Source organism: Neoarius graeffei, chromosome 19 (assembly GCF_027579695.1).
Source record: "Neoarius graeffei isolate fNeoGra1 chromosome 19, fNeoGra1.pri, whole genome shotgun sequence".
In the NCBI taxonomy this organism is placed as follows: domain Eukaryota; kingdom Metazoa; phylum Chordata; class Actinopteri; order Siluriformes; family Ariidae; genus Neoarius; species Neoarius graeffei.
Window position 1 is genome coordinate 14,595,500 of NC_083587.1, and position 20,841 is coordinate 14,616,340.

Here is a 20,841-nt window from a genome sequence, read left to right on the forward strand (position 1 = left end):
AGCAAACTTTGTGAAAACCAAAATTTGCGTCAGTCTCAAAACTTTTGGCCACAACTGTACAGTGGATATAAAAAGTGTACACACCCCATTAAAATTATAGGTTTTTCTGATGTAAAAAAAAAATGAGACCACAATAAATAATTTCAAAACTTTTCCCACCTTTAATTCAATTGAAAAACAAACAAATCTGTTAGGAGGAAAACATAAAAAATAAAAATATATGTAGCAAGCGTTCTACGTGGGTGGAGCACAGAAGCACGGCAGGCCAGTACTGAGTTCTCAATAACTCTTTTATTGTCAGCTTTTCAGCTTCTACACGTTTATTCATATATACACACACACGCCACACACACGTGTTCTGGTCGGGAGAGAGCCCGCTCTGCTCTCGCTCTCTTCCTTAAATAGGGCGCGGCTGCTGGGAAGACACACAAACACAGGTTAATTCACATCAGGTGTAGTGATTCTGCCACTTACCTTCCCTGACTCTGCCCTCCGGTCACAGACCAATGCTTGACCATGCCCCCACTGCCACATACCCCCACCGCCCGACTCAGCCCCGACTCCCCCCCCCCCCCCCTTGACGGGAGAGGAAGTCCGCCACGACCATCTGCGCCCCTGGCCTGTGGACCACCTTGAAGTTAAAGGGTTGGAGTGCCAGATACCAACGGGTGATCCGTGTGTTGGCATCCTTCATGCGGTGGAGCCACTGGAGGGGCGCGTGGTCCGAACAGAGGGTGAAAGGGCATCCCAGCAGGTAGTAATGGAGGGCAAGGACCGCCCACTTGATGGCCAGGCACTCGTTCTCTATGGTGCTGTAGCGCCCCTCACGCACTGACAGCTTTCAACTTATATACAGCATTGGGCAATCCTCCCCCTCCACCTCCTGGGACAAAACAGCCCCCAGCCCTCTGTCCGACACGTCCATCTGCAATATAAAAGGGAGAGAAAAGTCAGGGGAGTGTAACAGTGGCCCCCCACACAGTGCAGCCTTTACCTCAGAAAAAGCCCGCTGGCATTGCTCCGTCCACTGGACCGGATCTGGTGCCCCCTTTTTAGTGAGATCAGTCAGCGGGCTGGTGACATTTGAATAATTAGGTATAAACCTACGATAATAGCCAGCCAGCCCCAGGAACTGTCTCACCCCCTTTTTGGTCTTGGGCCTTGGGCAGGCCACAATTGCCGCTGTCTTGTTAATTTGGGGACACACCTGCCCGTTGCCCAAGTGGAAGCCCAGATACCGTACTTCCACCCGCCCAATCGCACACTTCTTCGGGCTGGCTGTGAGACCCGCCCGCCTCAGCGACCTAAGGACAGCCCTCAGATGTTGGAGGTGCCTCGGCCAGTCATTACTATAGATAATGATATCGTCGAGATAGGCGGCCGCATAGGTGGCGTGGGGGCGAAGGACCCTATCCATCAGCCGCTGAAACGTAGCGGGCACCCCAAACAGCCCAAAAGGAAGTGTGACAAACTGGTGTAAGCCGAACGGTGTGGAAAAGGCCGTTTTTTCTCGGGATAATGGAGTTAAGGGGATCTGCCAATAACCCTTTGTTAAATCCAGTGTCGAGTAAAAGCGAGCTGTGCCTAGTCGATCGAGCAACTCATCAATATGAGGCATTGGGTACGCGTTGAATTTAGACACCGCATTGACTTTCCTATAGTCTACACAGAACCGGACCGACCCGTCAGCCTTGGGAACCAAGACCACCGGGCTGCTCCAGTCACTGTGGGACTCCTCGACAATGCCCATTTCGAGCATGGCCTCGAGTTCTTCCCGAACCACTTTTTTCTTGTGTTCGGGTAGCCTGTAAGGGTGGCTACGCACTACCACCCCCAGGGGCGTCTCAATGTGGTGTTCTATGAGGTTGGTGTGGCCAGGCAGGGGCAAGAATACGTCCGAAAACTCGGTCTGCAACTGGGCAACCTCCGCGAGTTGGGTCGGGGAGAGGTGGTCGCCACAGGGGACCGGAGAGGTACGTGATGCCAATGTTCCCTTTTGAACCTCTGGCCCCAGCTCCGCCTTCTCCGGAACCACCGACACCAATGCCACGGGGACCTCCTCGTTCCAGCGTTTGAGCAGGTTGAGGTGGTAAACTTGTAACGCCCCACCCCTGTCCGTTCGCCTCACCTCATAGTCAATGTCCCCGACTCGCCGTGTAACCTCAAAGGGTCCTTGCCACTTGGTGACTAATTTGGAGCTCGATGTGGGCAACAGTACGAGTACTTTATCTCCCGGTGCGAACTCCCTGAGGCGCCTACCCTTGTCGTACAGGTGGGTTTGTCGTTCTTGGGCCTGCCGCAAATTCTCCTGGGTTAGGTGGGTGAGTGTGTGGAGTTTTGCGCGCAGGTCAATAACGTATTGGATTTCACTTTTACTTGGTGAAGGTCCCTCCTCCCAATTTTCCTGCAGCACATCTAGAATGCCGCGCAGCTTACGCCCATATAACAATTCAAATGGGGAGAACCCCGTGGAGGCTTGGGGGACCTCTCGCACTGAAAACAACAAGGGTTCAAGCCACTTATCCCAATTACGTGCGTCCTCACTTACGAATTTTTTAATTATATTCTTGAGGGTGCGATTGAACCGTTCAACTAAACCGTCCGTTTGTGGGTGATACACGCTGGTGCGGATCGGCTTAATACCCAACAACCTGTACAGTTCCTTTAGTGTACGTGACATAAACGCGGTGCCTTGATCAGTCAGAATCTCTTTCGGGCTTCCAACTCGGGAGATGACGCAGAAGAGTGCCTCCGCAATACTGCATGCTGAGATATTGTGAAGAGGCACTGCTTCCGGGTATCGCGTTGCATAGTCCACCAGAACTAATATAAAGCGGTACCCTCATGCTGACCGATCTAATGGCCCGACGAGATCCATCCCAATTCTTTTGAACGGGGTCTCGGTTAATGGGAGAGGGTGCAAAGGCGCTTTTGGAATGGCCGCTGGATTTACTAACTGGCATTCGCGGCACGCCATACACCACCTACGGACATCGCCGCGAATCCCTGGCCAATAGAACTGGGCCATTATTTGGGCTAGTGTTTTATCCTGCCCTAAATGTCCAGCCATGGGATTAAAGTGAGCCGCCTGGAATACCAATTCCCAGCGGCTTTTCGGAATCAAAAGCTGCGTGACTCGCTCTTTCGTCTGAGTGTCCTGCGTCACTCGGTATAATCTATCCTTCATAATCGCAAAGTAGGGGAAGGACGGGGTGGCGTTTGGCTGGAGCGTTTGACCATCGATTACTCTCACTTGGTCAAATGCATGCCGCAGAGTCTCGTCTTGCGACTGCTCTAACGGGAAATCCGCGAGGGATTCCCCAAGAGAGAGAGGAGGAGCCAGCGGCTCCTCACTCTGACACAGAGCTGACGTAGATGGCTCTGTGACAGCTGCTCCTGCCAACGCGACACCGGGACCTCCCCTTATTAAACTACGGCAGGACCCACTCTTTACTAGGTGCCTCATTAATTCCCCAAATCCCGGCCAATCAGTCCCCAAAATTATAGAGTGGGTAAGGCCGCCACCGCCTTTACTATAAATTTTTCCCCTCGAAAAAAAATGTGGACCGACACTAAAGGGTAGCTGTGAACATCCCCGTGCACACACAACACCTTCACCAATTGTGCTCCCCCCAATGCCTCGTGTTGCACCAGGTTTTGGTGGATTGAGGTCTGATTACAACCAGAATCCACCAATGCCTGATATGTATCCCCTTGGATACTCACCGGTATGCGATACGCTCCGGCCCAATCGAGGGCAGCTCCTGGCGCGTTGGGGATCCGAACCACCGCGCCCACCTCCATTACCGAGCACTGCTGTTGGAGGTGGACCGGCTCCCCGCAGCGCCAGCAAACCGGCCCAGGCTTCCTCTCTGCACTGGTGCTCTGGGGCTCACTCACCTGAGGGGGGGAAGAGACAGACACAGAAGGGAGAAACGGGAGGGTACCGCGGGTGTGGCGGGCTGGCTGGGGTGGGGCCGGCCCCCACCTCCGCGGTGGGGGAACGGGGCGAGGAGGAGACACGGGAGGAGAGGGAGAGAGAGAGAGGGGAGAGGGGAGAAGAGGTTGTCTGCTGTCCTGCCGTCGGGACAGCTGCCAAATGGTCCTCCGCCAGTTCGATTGCCTGATCCAGTGACGCTGCTGCTCCGGCTGGTAGACACACGATGAACTGCTCCAGTGCCACCTGGTCGATTATCCCCTTGGTGTCGCGGTTGTCGGCCCTCAACCACCGCCCGCAGGCGTCCTGGAGTTGCTGGCCAAACGTGAACGGCCGGCCGACTTCCTCCAAGCGCAAAGCGCGGAAGCGCTGCCGTTGTTGCTCGGGGGTGCGCCCCACACGCTGGAGGACGGCCCGGCGAAGGTCCGCGTAGGCCAGCCGGCGGTCGGCGGGGAGCTGTAGCGTGGCCAGCTGCGCCTCTCCCGTTAGCAGGGGGAGGAGGCGCGCCACGCGCTGTTCCATCGGCCACCCCGAGGTCCCTGCCACCTGCTCAAAGAACATGAGGAAGGCCTCAGGGTTGTCCTGCGGGCCCATCTTCGTCAGGATGAAGGGGGACGGCCCCGCGGTGGTGGACCCCGCCGATGCGAGGAGGTGCCAGAACGCCTGTCGCTCTTCCTGCTGAGCCAGCACCAGGGCCTCGAACCGCTGTTCCTGCTCCTTCCGGAGGGCGAGTAGTGCCTGGTGCTGGCTTTGCTGGGCCGTGGCGAGGGCGTGGACCAGCTCGGCAAAAGGGGAGGACTCCATGGGGCTGTTCTGTTTCGGCGCTCCAATTCCCGGGTTTCGGCACCACTGTAGCAAGCGTTCTAGGTGGGTGGAGCACAGAAGCACGGCAGACCAGTACTGAGTTCTCAATAACTCTTTTATTGTCAGCTTTTCAGCTTCTACACGTTTATTCATACACACATATATACACACACACCACACACACACACACGTGTTCTGGCCGGGAGAGAGCCCGCTCTGCTCTCGCTCTCTTCCTTAAATAGGGCGCGGCTGCTGGGAAGACACACAAACACAGGTTAATTCACATCAGGTGTAGTGATTCTGCCACTTACCTTCCCTGACTCCACCCTCCGGTCACAGACCGACACTTGACCACGCCCCCACTGCCACAATATACAATAAGCTGGTTGCATAAGTGTGCACACCCTTAAACTAATACTTTGTTGAAGCACCTTTTGATTTAATTACAGCATTTAGTCTTTTTGGGTCAGAGTCTATCAGCCTGCCATGTCTAGACTTGGCAATATTTGCCCACTCTTCCTTGCAAAAGTGCTCCAAATCTGTCAGATTACAAGGGCATCTTTTGTGCACAGCCCTCTTCAGATCACCCCACAGATTTTCAATTGGATTTAGGTCTGGGCTCTGGCTGGGCCATTCCAAAACTTTAATTTTCTTCTGGTGAAGCCATTCTTTTGTTGATTTCTATGTATGCTGGGGGTCATTGTCATGCTGAAAGATGAAATTCCTCTTCATCTTCAGCTTTCTAGCAGACACCTGAAGGTTTTGGGCCAAAATTGACTGGTATTTAGAACTGTTCATAATTCCCTCCACCTTGACTAAAGCCCCTGTTCCAGCTGAAGACAAACAACCCCAAAACAGGATGCTGACACCACCATGCTTCACTGTGGGTATAGTGTTCTTTTGGTGATGCACAGTGTTGTTTTTGCACCAAACATACCTTTTGGAATTGTGGCCAAAAAGTTCAACCTTGGTTTCATCAGACCATAACACAATTTCCCACATACTTTTGGGAGAGTTGATGTATTTTTTTTTGCAAAATTTAGCCAGGCCTGGATGTTTTTCTTTGTAAGAAAAGGCTTCCGTCTTGTGACCCTACCCCATAGTCCAGACATATGGAGAATATGGGAGATTGTAGTCACATGTAGTACACAACCAGTACTTGCCAGAAATTCCTGTAGCTCCTTCAGTGTTGCTGTAGGCCTCTTGTCAGCCTCCCTGACCAGTTTTCGTCTGGTCTTTTCATCAATTTTGGAGGGATGTCCAGTTCTCGGTAATGTCACTGTTGTCCCATATTTTCTCCACTTCTTGATGACTGTCTTCACTGTGCTCCATGGTATATTTTGGAGGGATGTCCAGTTCTCGGTAATGTCACTGTTGTCCCATATTTTCTCCACTTCTTGATGACTGTCTTCACTGTGCTCCATGGTATATTTAATGCTGTGGAAATGTTTTTGTACCCTTCTCTTGACTGATACCTTTCAACAATGAGATCCCTCTGATGCTTTGTAAGCTCTCTGTGAACGCTGGCTTTTGCTGGAGGATGCAACTGAGTAAATGTCTGAACTTTATTTGGGGTTAATCAGAGCCATTTTAATCGATGGCAGGTGTGAACCCAAAAAGACTGAATGCTGTAATTAAATCAAAAGGTGCTTCAACAAAGTATTAGTTTAAGGGTGTGTACACTGAAAAAAGTGAAACAAAGCTGTTGTTCATTTAATGTATTTGTTTTCATTCCAGTGAATAAAAAAAAAAATAGTTTGCTCCCATATTCAAAAGTTTTTGTTAAACCTGAATATTTTAAATTCATTTAAACAACTTCTGAATATGGGAGCAAACTATTTTTTTTTTTATTCACTGGAATGAAAACAAATACGGGCGGCACGGTGGTGTAGTGGTTAGTGCTGTCGCCTCACAGCAAGAAGGTCCGGGTTCGAGCCCCGTGGCCGGCGAGGGCCTTTCTGTGCGGAGTTTGTATGTTCTCCCCGTATCCGCGTGGGTTTCCTCCGGGTGCTCCGGTTTCCCCCACAGTCCAAAGACATGCAGGTTAGGTTAACTGGTGACTCTAAATTGACCGTAGGTGTGAGTGTGAATGGTTGTCTGTGTCTATGTGTCAGCCCTGTGATGACCTGGCGACTTGTCCAGGGTGTACCCCGCCTTTCGCCCATAGTCAGCTGGGATAGGCTCCAGCTTGCCTGCGACCCTGTAGAAGGATAAAGCGGCTAGAGATAATGAGATGAGAAAACAAATACATCAAATGAACAACAGCTTTGTTTCACTTTTTTCAGTGTACATTAAGTAATAAAACCAATGTATTTGGAGGCACTGTGGCTCAGTCGACTAAGGCGCCATGCCATAAATCCAGGGACCTGGGTTCGATTCTGACCTGAGGTCATTTCCTGATCTCTCTCCAGCTCATTTCCTGTCTCTAGACTGTCCTATCAAATAAAGGTGAAAAAAGCCCAAAAAGATCTTTAAAAAAAACAATGTATTTATTTTAATTTCGGAAAATCTGAAATAATTGCTTTGGTTCAACCATCAGAAATTGGTTTACATGAAGTTAAATATTTCAGGTCAAATCAAATGAATTATTTATATTGTATAACACAACAATATTAGGCGTGATCGATTACCTCAATTTTTTTAATTTGAGCCAATGTTTAATTTTTTTCAGTGTACACTTATGCAACCAGCTTACTGTACATTTTTTATTTTTTATGTTTTTCAATTGAATTGTATAGGTTATAGGTCACATTAAAGGTGGGAAAAGTGTACACTTTTTATATCCACTGCACATTTTTCAGGCAGTATACTGTACTAGACTTTATTTATTTAATCTTTTGTTTATTTTTATTGTTTATTGTTTGTTTCATTTTTAGTTCAGTATTACCCTTTTCTTTTTTTATATTTAAATTGTGTTCTGCTTTAAATGACATTTGTATTACATTTCGCAGAAAAAAATCACTATTTCCTTCCTCAGTCTGCATTTTCTATCCCTTTTAACCCCACCCACCCCAAACCCCTCCCACACACATCTCTTTGAAAAATCTGGCAACCACAGAGGTGTAATCTACATGCAGGTGAATTTAATAATCTGAATGTGAAGCTCAGAAAATTGACACAAGCAGTTGCGTAACCCGACTCTGAATAGCATGAAATGTCGCCCCCATAAATATCAGTGTGTCTGGTTTACATTTCTGTCATTGCTTGGAAGTTATGTCATAATCATACATTAGCGTTTATCAAAAGGTGTTATGTTTTGTTCTTGGGCACCATTCCAGATTTAACAACTTTGAAGGATTTTTTTTTTTTAAATCACTGGTCAAGAATGCTGTTTTAGTGTTTTGAATAAAATGTGTTTTGGTGGGTTTTGGGGTGTTTCTCCTATTCATATTCACAGGGCTACATGGCCACTCCATACTGTACGTCCTTCCTACATGATATTTATGAAAGCTTATTCTGGTTGGAGCTCAGTGATGGATTTTTGTTGACACAAGTTTGTGTTATGAAACTTTCCTGGATGATTTGCATCATTACTGGAACATTCTTTGAATAAAAATGATGTTATACAGTTTTTTGGCTGTTTTTCCTCCCACTGGTGCGCAGTATTGATCAGCATATCTGCATTTCTGCTGCGCTGTGTGGAAATACACAAGTTTGCAATTGTTTAGAGTGGAATTTTATTGGCTGTTATGCAGTAGTGTGTGTGTGTGTGTGTGTGTGTGTGTGTGTGTGTGTGTGTGTGTGTGTGTGTGTGAGAGAGAAATAAAGAAAGCTCAGTCATTAGCGTATACTGCAGAGCCTGTGACTGCTTGCATCTTAGAGACAGTATTTTTATCTCCGCCAAGGAAGTTATGATTTCCGTGCAGTTTATTTGTCTGCAGGATATTGCAAAACTTACCTCCCTAATTTCCATGAAACTTGGTGGAAGGGTGTAACTTGGGCCAAGGAACCTCCCATTATCATATCATGGAAGAGTCAACTATTATCCATGGTGGAGATCTGCGCTTTCTGAGTGCCCTTCTAGTTTATATATGGTTTATAAGTGAAAAGCTCCAACTGAACAGCAGTCAACAAAAGTGCGAATTTTTTATTTTGCCAAGATGTTGTGCATGATGTTGCAGCAGGAAGTGTTGCTGCCACATTGCTCCAGGGGTCCCGGTTCAGTCTTGTCTAGGGTTGGGTATTATTTGAATATTATCGATTCTGATTCTGCTTATCGATTCATCGTTTTGATTCCAAAATTGTTAAAATAAAATCAAAATGTATAGATAATTAAAATATTTTCATTCTTTTAAGTGTTAAATGAACATTCACACTGTTGTGATGTTAGCCATGCATGCTAGCTCGTATCTAAACAAATGGATGCACTGTTGTGTTGATGCATGATGTAGTTATGTAGACCAGTCCTGGCAGATAGCTATGTACATCCTTGCAGATATGTAGCCTTTGTTTGCAATAGTAAAGGGTTATCACATTTAGGAACTGATAAGCAGAATCCATCCATCCATCCATCCATCTGTAGCCACTTATCCTGTACAGGGTCGCAAGCAAGCTGGAGCCTATCCCAGCTGACTATGGCTGAGAGGCGGGGTACACCCTGGACAAGTCACAGGGCGATAAGCAGAACCAAAATTAATTTTTTTTTAATGGGTACACAGTACTTGGACCACGAGTTGGCCTAGTGGTTAGCATGTCTGCCTCTTGACTGGGAGATCGCGAGTTCTACTCGTGGTCAGATCATACCAAAGACCATCATAAAAATGGTAGCTACCACCATCTGGCAAGGCATGCTGCAATACAGATGCAAGTAGGGAAGTTAAACTCTCATGGTTAGTAGAGGACCCACCCCCCACTGTAACCCTAGCTGTATAGGCAAGAGGCTATTGAAATGGAGATCGGTGCTGCACCCATACACCTTAAAAAGAGTTGGTTAGTACTGGGGCAGGAGACTGCCTGGGAAGACTAGATTCAGGCATGGGAGGGACTTTGACTTGACTTGGCCCAGTACTTGGTATTTTGGATTCGGTTCTAATTTAGAATTGAGCTTTGATTCTCAACCCTAATCCTGTCTGTGTGGAGTTTTGCATATTCACCTCAGGTCCATGGGGGTTCTCCCCTAGGTTTCATCCCACTTTCCAAAAATGTTAGGTGGATTGGTGAAATTACTTCTAGGCATGAACGAGTGTGTGCATAGCCCGTGTTCTCATCTGAGCTGTATTCCCATATCACACTCAGTATTCCTGGGATAGACTCCGGAACCACTACTACAATGATCGTGATAAAGTGCTTACTGAAGAAGAATTTCTAACCAAGCCATGAATTTGTGGTTGAAAACAAACCTGTGATGATGGCCCCATACCAAGTAAGCCCAGAATCAGCATGCAGTACTGACTCAAGAATTCACTCATGTATGAAAACATCCAGTGCCAATTATTCTCATTATACCAGAATGTCCATCGTTATTATGCTACAGGCAGCATGAGCAAGCCTCCAGGACAGTTTTTGGATATTCATTGATGAGTTTCGATTTCATAAAATATGTGCAGTATAATTTCTCAGCTGTTCTCAGTCATCTAATGTCACATACTACCTTCCATTTTTGGGCTTCATGCATGTGAATTGACAGCAGGTTTCTACTTGCTCCCCAAAGGCAGCTCTGCATTTTATGAACAGTGACTCTGGAAAGCAATTTCATTCTCAATTTAGCCTCTTCACTCTTCAGAGGGAGCTGTGGTATTCTTTCTGACCCTCGTAATAGAGGAGCATACAGAGTAGGAGCCAGGGAGGGGGGGAAGGGTAGAAAGGACGAACTGAAAGAGAGACTGGGTACTCATCATGGCAGAAAACTAGAGATATAAGAAAGTCATGCTGAAACATGAGATGAACTGACATGAAAATTAAGCTCCAGAGTTGGGCTCCAGGTGATCCTGGTTCTTCCCTGGCTAAAGAGCACTTCACACGGGCAAAGTTTGGTGTCAGTCAGACATTATGGAAATCCCATTTTTACTCCTGGTGGTGGCAACTCCAATGAACCAGGGAACTGGAAATCTAGGCATGTAACTGGATGCCAGCAAGTCAAGAAACTGCACCAAGGTTGGCTACAAATCGTTGGCCTCTTGGGGTCCAGTTCTTGGGCACTGGACGTCATAAAACCATAGGCAGTTTGGAGCCCAGTAATGATCATACTTGAATAGGTTAATATCTTGGGTTGATCTTTGTGGTGTTCCGGAGCTACAGGACTCCAAGGTCAGGGAATCAGGATGTGTAGAGTTGCAGGGTGGTCTTGTTTGAAGCCCACTTTAAATGGACAAAATTTTGCATCAATTGTTTGTGGTAATTTAACATCTGACTCTCTCCAGAGATGATGTTCCATTTCCATCTAGGGAACCAGGCCCTGTCTTATCTATCCATAATTATTTTGATGAGAGCATACTGACTACGAAACAGCTCTCAGATTTACCCAGCATGACACAGCTTCTTTAATATCTACTCAGCTTCCTGCAGAGTGCATCAATACATCAATTAGTGTCAAGCTAGATTTTGTTACATGTTAGAGTCTAGAACACAGTCGTATAAATAAGTGCATGGAAGAATTGGTTTCTAGCCCATTTGTTCTCTCATTATCTCTCTCCTTGCTTTAGGGACTGATTTTAAGCTGCTGACTTTAATCCATCATAATCACATCATAATTGCTCATGAACTCTTTGAGTCTGTGTGTTACTTCTAAATGATTCAGAACAAGAGTGCCAGACATCTTGACAGACGCCTCCATCTAGACTTTTCTCATTCATATGACTGACCCTCTTCCCCTCCATCTCTTATTCTCTGGGCAAAGCAATTTTGCAAAGTGGCTGTCTTTTACACTCAAACACAGAGCCAGACGCGTAAAGACTGCCCTTGCTCACTCATCTCATCACATCAACCCACTGAGACCTATTGGACATGAGTTCCTGTCACACCTACAGCACACGGTCAAATTGAGGTCTTCTGAAATCAGATGCGATCCAGCGCCTGCACAGTTTTACATCATTTAGATCATTTCTCTGGTCCTGGGAAACAGAGATGGTCCAACATGAATGCATTAATGCTCAGAAATTTGCTCAGTTTTGCTCACTTTGATGTGAACTACTGTATCCATCCATCCATCCATCCATCCATCCATTATCTGTAGCTGCTGATCCTGTGCAGGGTCGCAGGCAAGCTGGAGCCTATCCCAGCTGACGATGGGCAAGAGGCGGGGTAGACCCTGGACAAGTCACCAGGTCATCGCAGGGCTTGATGTGAACTACAAAACAGCGATTCTTCATTCTGTCACTGCTGAACAATCTTGCGCTCATTTTTGCTTACTTCTGATCTTCTGATATCACATTGTTAAAATGTATATATAATATACACTCAGTGGCCACTTTAATAGGAACTTGTTCTTGATGCTTGTTCCACTCCTTGTTCTTGACTGCAGGAGTGGAACCCAATATGTTCTTCTGCTGCTGCATGCTGAAATGTTTTTCTGCTCACCACGGTTGTAAAGAGTGATTATATGAGTTACTATATCCTTCCTGGCAAAAAAAAAAAAAACCTCGAACCAATCTGGCCATTTTCCTCTGACCTCTCTTATCAACAAGGCATTTGTTTCCACCCACAGAACTGCCACTCACTCACTCACTCACTCAATGTTTTTTGTTTTTTGCACCATTCCGTGTAAACTCTAGAGACTATTGTGTGTGAAAACCCCCGGAGATCAGCACTTTCTGAAATACTCAAACCTGTATTTCATCTGGCTCAAACCAACACCCATGCCACAGTGAAAGAAAGTTACACTTTGAGATCACAATTTTTCCCATTCTGATGTTTGAAGTGAACATTAACTGAAGCTCTTGACTTGTATCTGCATCATTTGATGCAGTGATCAAGGAGCTGGCTGATTAGATAACTGCATCAAACAGCAGGTGGATGTACGGGTGCGCCTAATAAAGTGGCTGGTGAGTGTAGATAGTAGCTAGACATCAGATCAGCAATCTATCAGTCAAGTTGAAAAGGTGTCAGAAGAGCTCAGACTTCTGACTTCTGAAGTCTGTTAGACACCTAACAGACTTCAGACAAATCCTCCTTTCCTGCTTTTTGCACTTGAGCTGGCTAATACAGTGGTGCTTGAAGGTTTGTGAACCCTTCAGAATTTTCTATATTTCTGCATAAATATGACCTAAAACATCATCAGATTTTCACACAAGTCCTAAAAGTAGATAAAGAGAACCCAGTTAAACAAATGAGACAAAAATATGATACTTGGTCATTTATTTATTGAAGAAAATGATCCAATATTACATATCTGTGAGTGGCAAAAGTATGTGAACCTTTGCTTTCAGTACCTGGTGTGACCCCCTTGTGCAGCAATAACTGCAACTAAACATTTCCAGTAACTGTTGCTCAGTCCTGCACACCGGCTTGGAGGAATTTTAGCCCATTCCTCCATATAGAACAGCTTCAACTCTGGGATGTTAATGGGTTTCCTCACATGAACTGCTCACTTCAGGTCCTTCCACAACATTTCGATTGGATTAAGGTCAGGACGTTGACTTGGCCATTCCAAAACATTAATTTTATTCTTCTTTAACCATTCTTTGGTAGAACGACTTGTGTGCTTAGGGTCATTGTCTTGCTGCATGACCCACCTTCTCTTGAGATTCAGTTCATGGACAGATGTCCTGACATTTTCCTTTAGAATTCTCTGGTATAATTCAGAATTCATTGTTTCATCAATGATGGCAAGCCGTCCTGGCCCAGATGCAGCAAAACAGGCCCAAACCATGATACTACCACCACCATGTTTCACAGATGGGATAAGGTTCTTATGCTGGAATGCAGTGTTTTCCTTTCTCCAAACATGACACTTCTCATTTAAACCAAAAAGTTCTATTTTGGTCTCATCCGTCCACAAAACATTTTTCCAGTGGCCTTCTGGCTTGTCCATGTGATCTTCAGCAAACTGCAGACGAGCAGCAATTTTCTTTTTGGAGTGCAGTGGCTTTCTCCTTGCAACCCTGCCATACACACCATTGTTGTTCAGTGTTCTCCTGATGGTGGACTCATGAACATTAACATTAACCAATGTGAGAGAGGCCTTTGGTTGCTTAGAAGTTACCCTAGGGTCCTTTGTGACCTCGCCGACTTTGTTGGTCGACCACTCCTGGGGAGGGTAACAATGGTTTTGAATTTCCTCCATTTGTACACAATCTGTCTGACTGTGGATTGGTGGAGTCCAAACTCTTTAGAGATGGTTTTGTAACCTTTTCCAGCCTGATGAGCATCAACAATGCTTTCTCTAAGGTCCTCAGAAATCTCCTTTGTTCGTGCCATGATACACTTCCACAAACATGTGTTGTGAAGATCAGACTTTGATAGATCCCTGTTCTTTAAATAAAACAGGGTGCCCACTCACACCTGATTGTCATCCCATTGATTGAAAACACCTGACTCTAATTTCACCTTCAAATTAGCTGCTAATCCTAGAGGTTTACATACTTTTGCCACTCACAGATATGTAATATTGGATCATTTTCCTCAATAAATAAATGACCAAGTATAATATTTTTGTCTCATTTGTTTAACTGGGTTCTCTTTATCTACTTTTAGGACTTGTGTGAAAATCTGATGATGTTTTAGGTCATATTTATGCAGAAATATAGAAAATTCTAAAGGGTTCACAAACTTTCAAGCACCACTGTAGGTCTTACTCAAAAGCAGTCCAGCAACTGGAAAACTGAAATCTCAGATTGTCCAGCAATTCAGCAAAGAGAACTTTTAGATTAAAATCGTATAAAATATAAAGCGGTACCTGAGTTTCAGAAGTCCCACAGTTTCACTGTTGTTGCAAAAGAATAAGAACAACTTCTAAAAAAAAATGCAAATATGATCTGGAATTGCAAAAGTCCATTTCCGTAGCTGTTCTTCTCAGTACTTTCCACATTATCAATGCTAATCAAAGTCCCAAACTCATGGTCGCTTTGTATTTTCCAGACATTCCAGGGAGCTTCCCTACTGTCAAAGTCCAAGAAGAAACACAAAGGTTGGTGTCACATGTTTAGTGAGTATGATGTCATAATTATCAAAGGTGTTGAGTGTGATGTTGTGCACACCATGCCACATCCATAGAACACGGGTTCCCAAACCTGGTCCTGGAGGAATATTTGAATTTTCCCTGTTCCCAACACACCGGATTCAACTAATCAGCTATTTTCCAAACCATGCTGAATTGAAGTGAGTGTGTTAGAGCAGGGTAACCAGTTCAGTTTGCAGGATATGGGGATCTTCAGGACCACAGTTTGATACCTGTCCTATAGAATATCACCCTTTCCAGTTCTTGCACCACTGCTGACTTCAACAATATTTGCTTTGCTACTGTTTTTGTGTTGAATCTGTAGGTGCACCTTTGTCCTCCATCAGCAAGAGGAGAATCTCATGCAAGGACCTGGGTCGAGGAGACTGTGAAGGCTGGCTCTGGAAGAAGAAGGACGCCAAAAGCTATTTTTCCCAAAAATGGAAGAAGTACTGGTTTGTCCTAAAGGATGCCTGCCTCTACTGGTACATGAATGAGGAGGTGAGTGGTTCTGCTGGCACTCTGAACTTCATGAAGCCATGCAGCATTAAAATTGGACTTGACAGAGCCTGCAGCTGATGGCTGTCTGTTCAAATTGAACTGAACATCAGTGATGAGGTTGCTGAATGCTGACTTAGTGATTGAGGTTTACTACGTCTTGGTGATTACATCCTTGCTTTTTAGGTCTTGATAGATCATACGTTACACTTCAGGGTGTTAACGTGCATGGTATACCAAACATATCTGACAGTCAAATCCAATTGTGAAGTCTTACTGTTTAATCAACTTACGATGGCAGGCTTTAAATCCTGTAATAAGCATCCCAAAATATTGTGTAGGAGTGTAACACAGCCAGTGGACAATTCACAAATGCTGATTGGATCATTTTACTTTTGGTGGTTTTAGATTATAACCTAAACAGTCTTCTAAACATAAACCAGCAAAGCTCATTTTGCATATTCTCTGTTGCAATTTACCCAATCACATGCATTTGTATAAATTATTTAGCTGAAGGCAGCTCATTGGATCAGAGACTAGCTACAGGGCTACAGACATGCAGCCAAAGTTTTTACACACTTTCATATCCTTTTTATTTTATTCCCCCTCTCTTGTCTGATTAACAAACTGGCAAAACATCAACAATAAAAGCAAGATAACCGGACAGAGAAGTATATGTTTATTCTCTGTGCATCAAATTTCACATTTATGTGTCTCATCGGCTCAGAGTCCATGCCACTAGTTAAAAGATGTAACATGAAGCACTAGAGAAAAACAAAACATATGGTAACTACTTTGCATTATCTTTTTTTTTTTAAGCAATGAAGGAATCAGTAAGCAATAAAATTTAAAGACAGCATAGGTAATTTATTTTAGAAGCATTTTTGTTATATTTCTTGACATTCTCTTATAACCCAACAGCAACAAATAAATCAAATGCTCTGACAATAAAAAGAAAAAAAATCCCTCATCTGTGTTGGCTGCAGGACTGTAAAAAGTTTGTCCAATCATTTTACTTGGTCTGAATGATTTTATAAACTGGATTGGATGGCCTGCCTGACTGTCTACCTGCGTACACTCTGCTCTCATTGTGTGCAACCGGAGTCTTCCACAAGGCGAAGCAGACATATTACAGACATATTATGGACATATTGCTAAAACTAGCGAGCTAGTCGACAGCTGTGAGTATTAACACTAGCCATGTTCATTGTTTACATTCTTTATGATAATGTTTGGTGTTTTCTTACATGTGAATAAAACATGAGCTATTGCTGGGTTTCACGTGACGTCACATCCCCCTTATTAGTTATTCAAAACTTTAGCTGGTGGTCTACCAAAGCTCAGTTGACAAAGTGTTTGTACGGAGAAGGTGCACTGCTCGCATGAAAAATGCCTTACACTTGCGTTGTTTTATGTTGTTCGAATCAATCAAACCGTGAGACTGATAAAAATTTCTTCAGGGTTCCCCAAGAACTAATAAAAAAGGGTGAATAAACACAGGATTTCACAAAAAAAGACGTTGAGAAAGGTGGCTTTTGAACCTCTCAGTGAAATCGAAGGGAGCTGAGTCAAAGCATGCTCGAGTTTGCAGTGATCACTTGGTGAAAGGTTTGTATTTCCCTCTCAGCTATGTCCTTAGTGTTTTCCAAGTACTTTTCTTGCCATGTGTCGTTATTTTACAGTACTTGTTTTAGTCTCGAAGCGCTAAAGTCCCCAGTGGTTCCTTTGTTTACTCCTCACTCCTCACAAAGTCCATATGCATGAAGGTTGTGACAAAATTCTTCCCCAGCCGTACAGTTACAGTGCGCCGTGATCACTTCTCCATCTTGTTTAACTAAGATCCAGGTCTTTAAAGGGGTTTCTGATGATCTTTGTGAATGATTTACCTGAGAGATAAGAGCCAACACAAGTGAGAATCAAGCGAACTGTTGTTTGTTTACACTTCAACTCGCAGCGCTTCGTTGTAAAGACGCGAACGAAAAGCTTAAAAAAAACTTACTTACACGGGCAAAAACTGATTCATTCGGCAGTGACTTGATACCGAGGTCCTTTACCCAGCCACATACAAAAAAAATTATAAGCCTCCATACTCTGCCACGCTTTCATCTGTTTTGCGGTGTAGAAGGATGTCTGCAACACCAGATAGTTCAAGATGTCTGGGAACTCAACTGAAGGGTAGTTTTCGAGCTTGTATGACAAATCCTTTCACAGGCTGTAGGGGTCGATTCCATTATCTGTAGCCACTTATCCTGTTCTACAGGGTCGCAGGCAAGCTGGAGCCTATCCCAGCTGACTATGGGCGAGAGATGGGGTACACCTTGGACAAGTCACCAGGTCATCGCAGGGCTGACACATAGACACAAACAACCATTCACACTCACATTCACACCTACGGTCAATTTAGAGCCACCAATTAGCCTAACTTGCATGTCTTTAGACTGTGGGGGAAACCAGAGCACCCGGCGGAAACCCACGCAGACAGCATGCCAACTCCACACAGAAAGGCCCTTGTCGGCCGCTGGGCTAGAACCCAGGACCTTCTTGCTGTGAGGCGACAGTGCTAACCACTACACCACTGTGCCACCTGCACATAACAATCTTCTGAATATATCTAAAGTGAGCAGTGGCTTCTAGATTACAAGCATACTCTGATAAGTTATCGCTAGTTGTTTGTACTACGGCAGCCGTTTTGGTTTGCTCAACCACCAGCTGTTTTACTGGAAGTGAAATCGCTAAGAAAAATCATGTGACTGAAACCCAAGAATTTGGATATGACAACAACATGCTAAGCTCCTCCCCCAGCACTCTCTCTCATGGGCTTATCCTCCAGAAGTAGTCAGGCAGTGCACATTCATGTGTTTTGGAGGAGTAGCTTTTGAGGGAGGGCTGAAGGGAGGGAGTGGGTTTTTTCGGTTGTATACTTTCAAAATCTAGCTAATTCTTGATGGTTTCTCCAAAATCATCTACCCCAGCTTTAACTGTTGTCTTCATTCAGTCATGTCAGTCACTTATCCAGATGGAATTTTACGTTCACAAATTTTAGTTGTATAGCTCTGGTCTAAGAATTCCTCTCAGACTTTATCAACTGTCTTAAGATCAGATACTGAAACCCACTGAGTGGATGGCCAGAAGAGATTTTAATTGGCATGATGTGAGCCTTCACATGTTTAAATCTGGTGCATGTGTTTTAATCCTTTCCTGCTGGAACAAAGCAACCTGCGACAGCAATAAGCTACAGATGAAATGCTACCCCCTTCCTCCTCTCTTTTTTTTCCTCCTACACCCTCAGTCCTGATTAATTACCTGGTCTGGCTGTTCTCATTATCGTAGCCTGGGCTTAAGGAAACTCTCCCATTCAGCAGAGAAGAATCAGAAACTAGGGATTCAAGCCCGACCCAACTTGTTTCAGTTCCACAGGGACTCCTGAAGCCGAGCTGAGCTGTAATTGATGAGTTTTTTGTCCAGGAGCTCTGAAGTGTACGGATAGCTTTTGCAAACACAGGCAGGCTCAGAGAGCACCACAACGATTTATGTCTTTCCTTTATTCCTGTGAAGTAACTGTCACAAAGCTGAAAGTCCCGTGGCATGGTGTTTGTTAGAGAACAACATACAGACATGCAGAAAGGAAGGTGTGACTTCTAATGAGGATGAATGTGTCACATGAGAGATTCTCCCCGAGGTTTTTCCTTGTTATTGTTCACACTCTTTCCCTCACACTCTTCCCTATTAGGATGAGAAAGCTGAAGGGTTCGTCAGTCTCCCAGAGTTCAAAATTGACCGTGCCAGCGAATGCCGCAAGAAGTAGTAAGTCTTCATATAGGTTCATTTATCAAGTCTTTGGGTGGTTTTTTTTTTCTGCTGCACATCCAGAAAAACAAGAATTGAACCAAACAGGAAACAGCAGAACTTTGGTTGTATATAATTTTCTCCCAATTCAACTGCAAGCAACTGCATCATCATTTGATTCCAACATGAAAGATGATCTTAAAACAAATGTGTCCTTTGCTCTGATTGAGTTGTTTTGTTTAAGAAATTTGATGAACATTTACGCAGAAATGACAGTCGCAATGCTGCTCAGGCATCTTCAGGCCTTCATAACAAATGCATAACCAACCGGCAACTAGTACTAGCACTGCTAGTCGTAATGTGTACACGGGATAACACTTATAATGAGCTATTCTGAATTGTTGACTTAATAAAATAATGCCGATAATTTGTTCAGCCGACTGAGTGCTCATCTGCTACACTTATAGCTCATTTGAAGTTCATTTATAATTTTATCCATAAAAAAAAGTTCACTCCTTGAGTGTCATATTCATGTATTTTTATCGTCATTGAATGACATTCCATTTTAACGTATTTACAGCCAAATTGAACATTTCAGTGTGACATAATATAGTTACATCAAACTGTCAGACAGTGGTGCTGGACTTAATCCTGCTCCTCATGAGAGCCGATATCACACAAAAAAATGCACTTAAGTTCAAGATCAGAATGCTGCATAATTAAGATATGCATCTGTTTCAGGTAAACTCTGCCCTCATGTACGTAACTCTCACGCAACTTCAAGTTATCATGGAAGTCTAGCTACATAGCTACAGCTGAGCTCTGAATACCAGTGTGCGCAATTTTATTAGTAAATCCAAATTAAATCCTTTGTGCAGTGGAAGAAACCCAAAGTTTTGTTTGTAGTAAAGAGATTTTGTGCATGCCATTGGTATTGTTAAACCTCTGACCCTTGTTTCATTCCGTGTCCTAGCGCTTTCAAAGCATGTCACCCCAAGATCAAGAGTTTCTATTTTGCGGCAGACGGAGTAGATGACATGAACAGGTGGCTGAGTCGGTTAAACATGGCGGCGGCCGGCTATGCTGAGAGAGAGAAGATCCGTCAGGAGCAAGGTGAGGGGCGGCAACTAGTGTATCTCATCAGGGGGGCGGGGTCTGAGCATGTCCTGATTTAAAAATTTTCAAGCGTAATGTGGCATCACTAAGAGTCTTTTTTTACTTGTTTGTCGTTTAGCATAAAATGCTGATTGTAAATACACAACAAATACATCAGTTAACTAACGTTAGCTAGCTCGCTAGGTAATCTGACTAGCTTCCTGCATGACCGCTTGTCCTCTCCGCTGTCTCCATCCCTCTTTCTGTTTTTTTCTTCTGTCCTTCATTTTCTCTTTGGTTTTCTCAGCAGAAATGTTCTCATTCACACAGTGTGGCTTTCCCACTGTTCCCTCACTCAGTGAGGTAGATGAGCATTTTAAGGAGGACACACACACACACACATTAAGAAGTGTAGAGAACATACATGTCAAGTTATATGGTTTCTCCGTATTTTGTACGGGAAAATGCAATTTTTTGGCTAATACGGCGTCCACTGATTTTCATACGGGAAAATGACGTTTTGTATCAGAGATTTTTTCCGTTACTCCGAGAAATTTTTCTTAGCATCCACCATTTATTTTTTTCAAACACACATGCCCAGTGAAACGGAACTATTTTCGATTTATGT

General features: G+C 44.5%; 1 protein-coding gene across 1 annotated transcript in view; it reads left to right on the forward strand.

Annotated features, from left to right (window-relative positions):
• The window catches only part of cnksr2a (connector enhancer of kinase suppressor of Ras 2a), a 172,868-nt gene that overhangs the window by 123,507 nt on the left and 28,520 nt on the right, over nucleotides 1–20,841 (forward strand). The window contains exons 14-17 of the mRNA XM_060900564.1: nucleotides 14,756–14,804; nucleotides 15,160–15,335; nucleotides 19,063–19,136; nucleotides 20,092–20,231. Of these exons, the coding sequence (XP_060756547.1) occupies nucleotides 14,756–14,804; nucleotides 15,160–15,335; nucleotides 19,063–19,136; nucleotides 20,092–20,231 (439 nt within the window). The remainder of the gene's footprint in view (nucleotides 1–14,755; nucleotides 14,805–15,159; nucleotides 15,336–19,062; nucleotides 19,137–20,091; nucleotides 20,232–20,841) is intronic.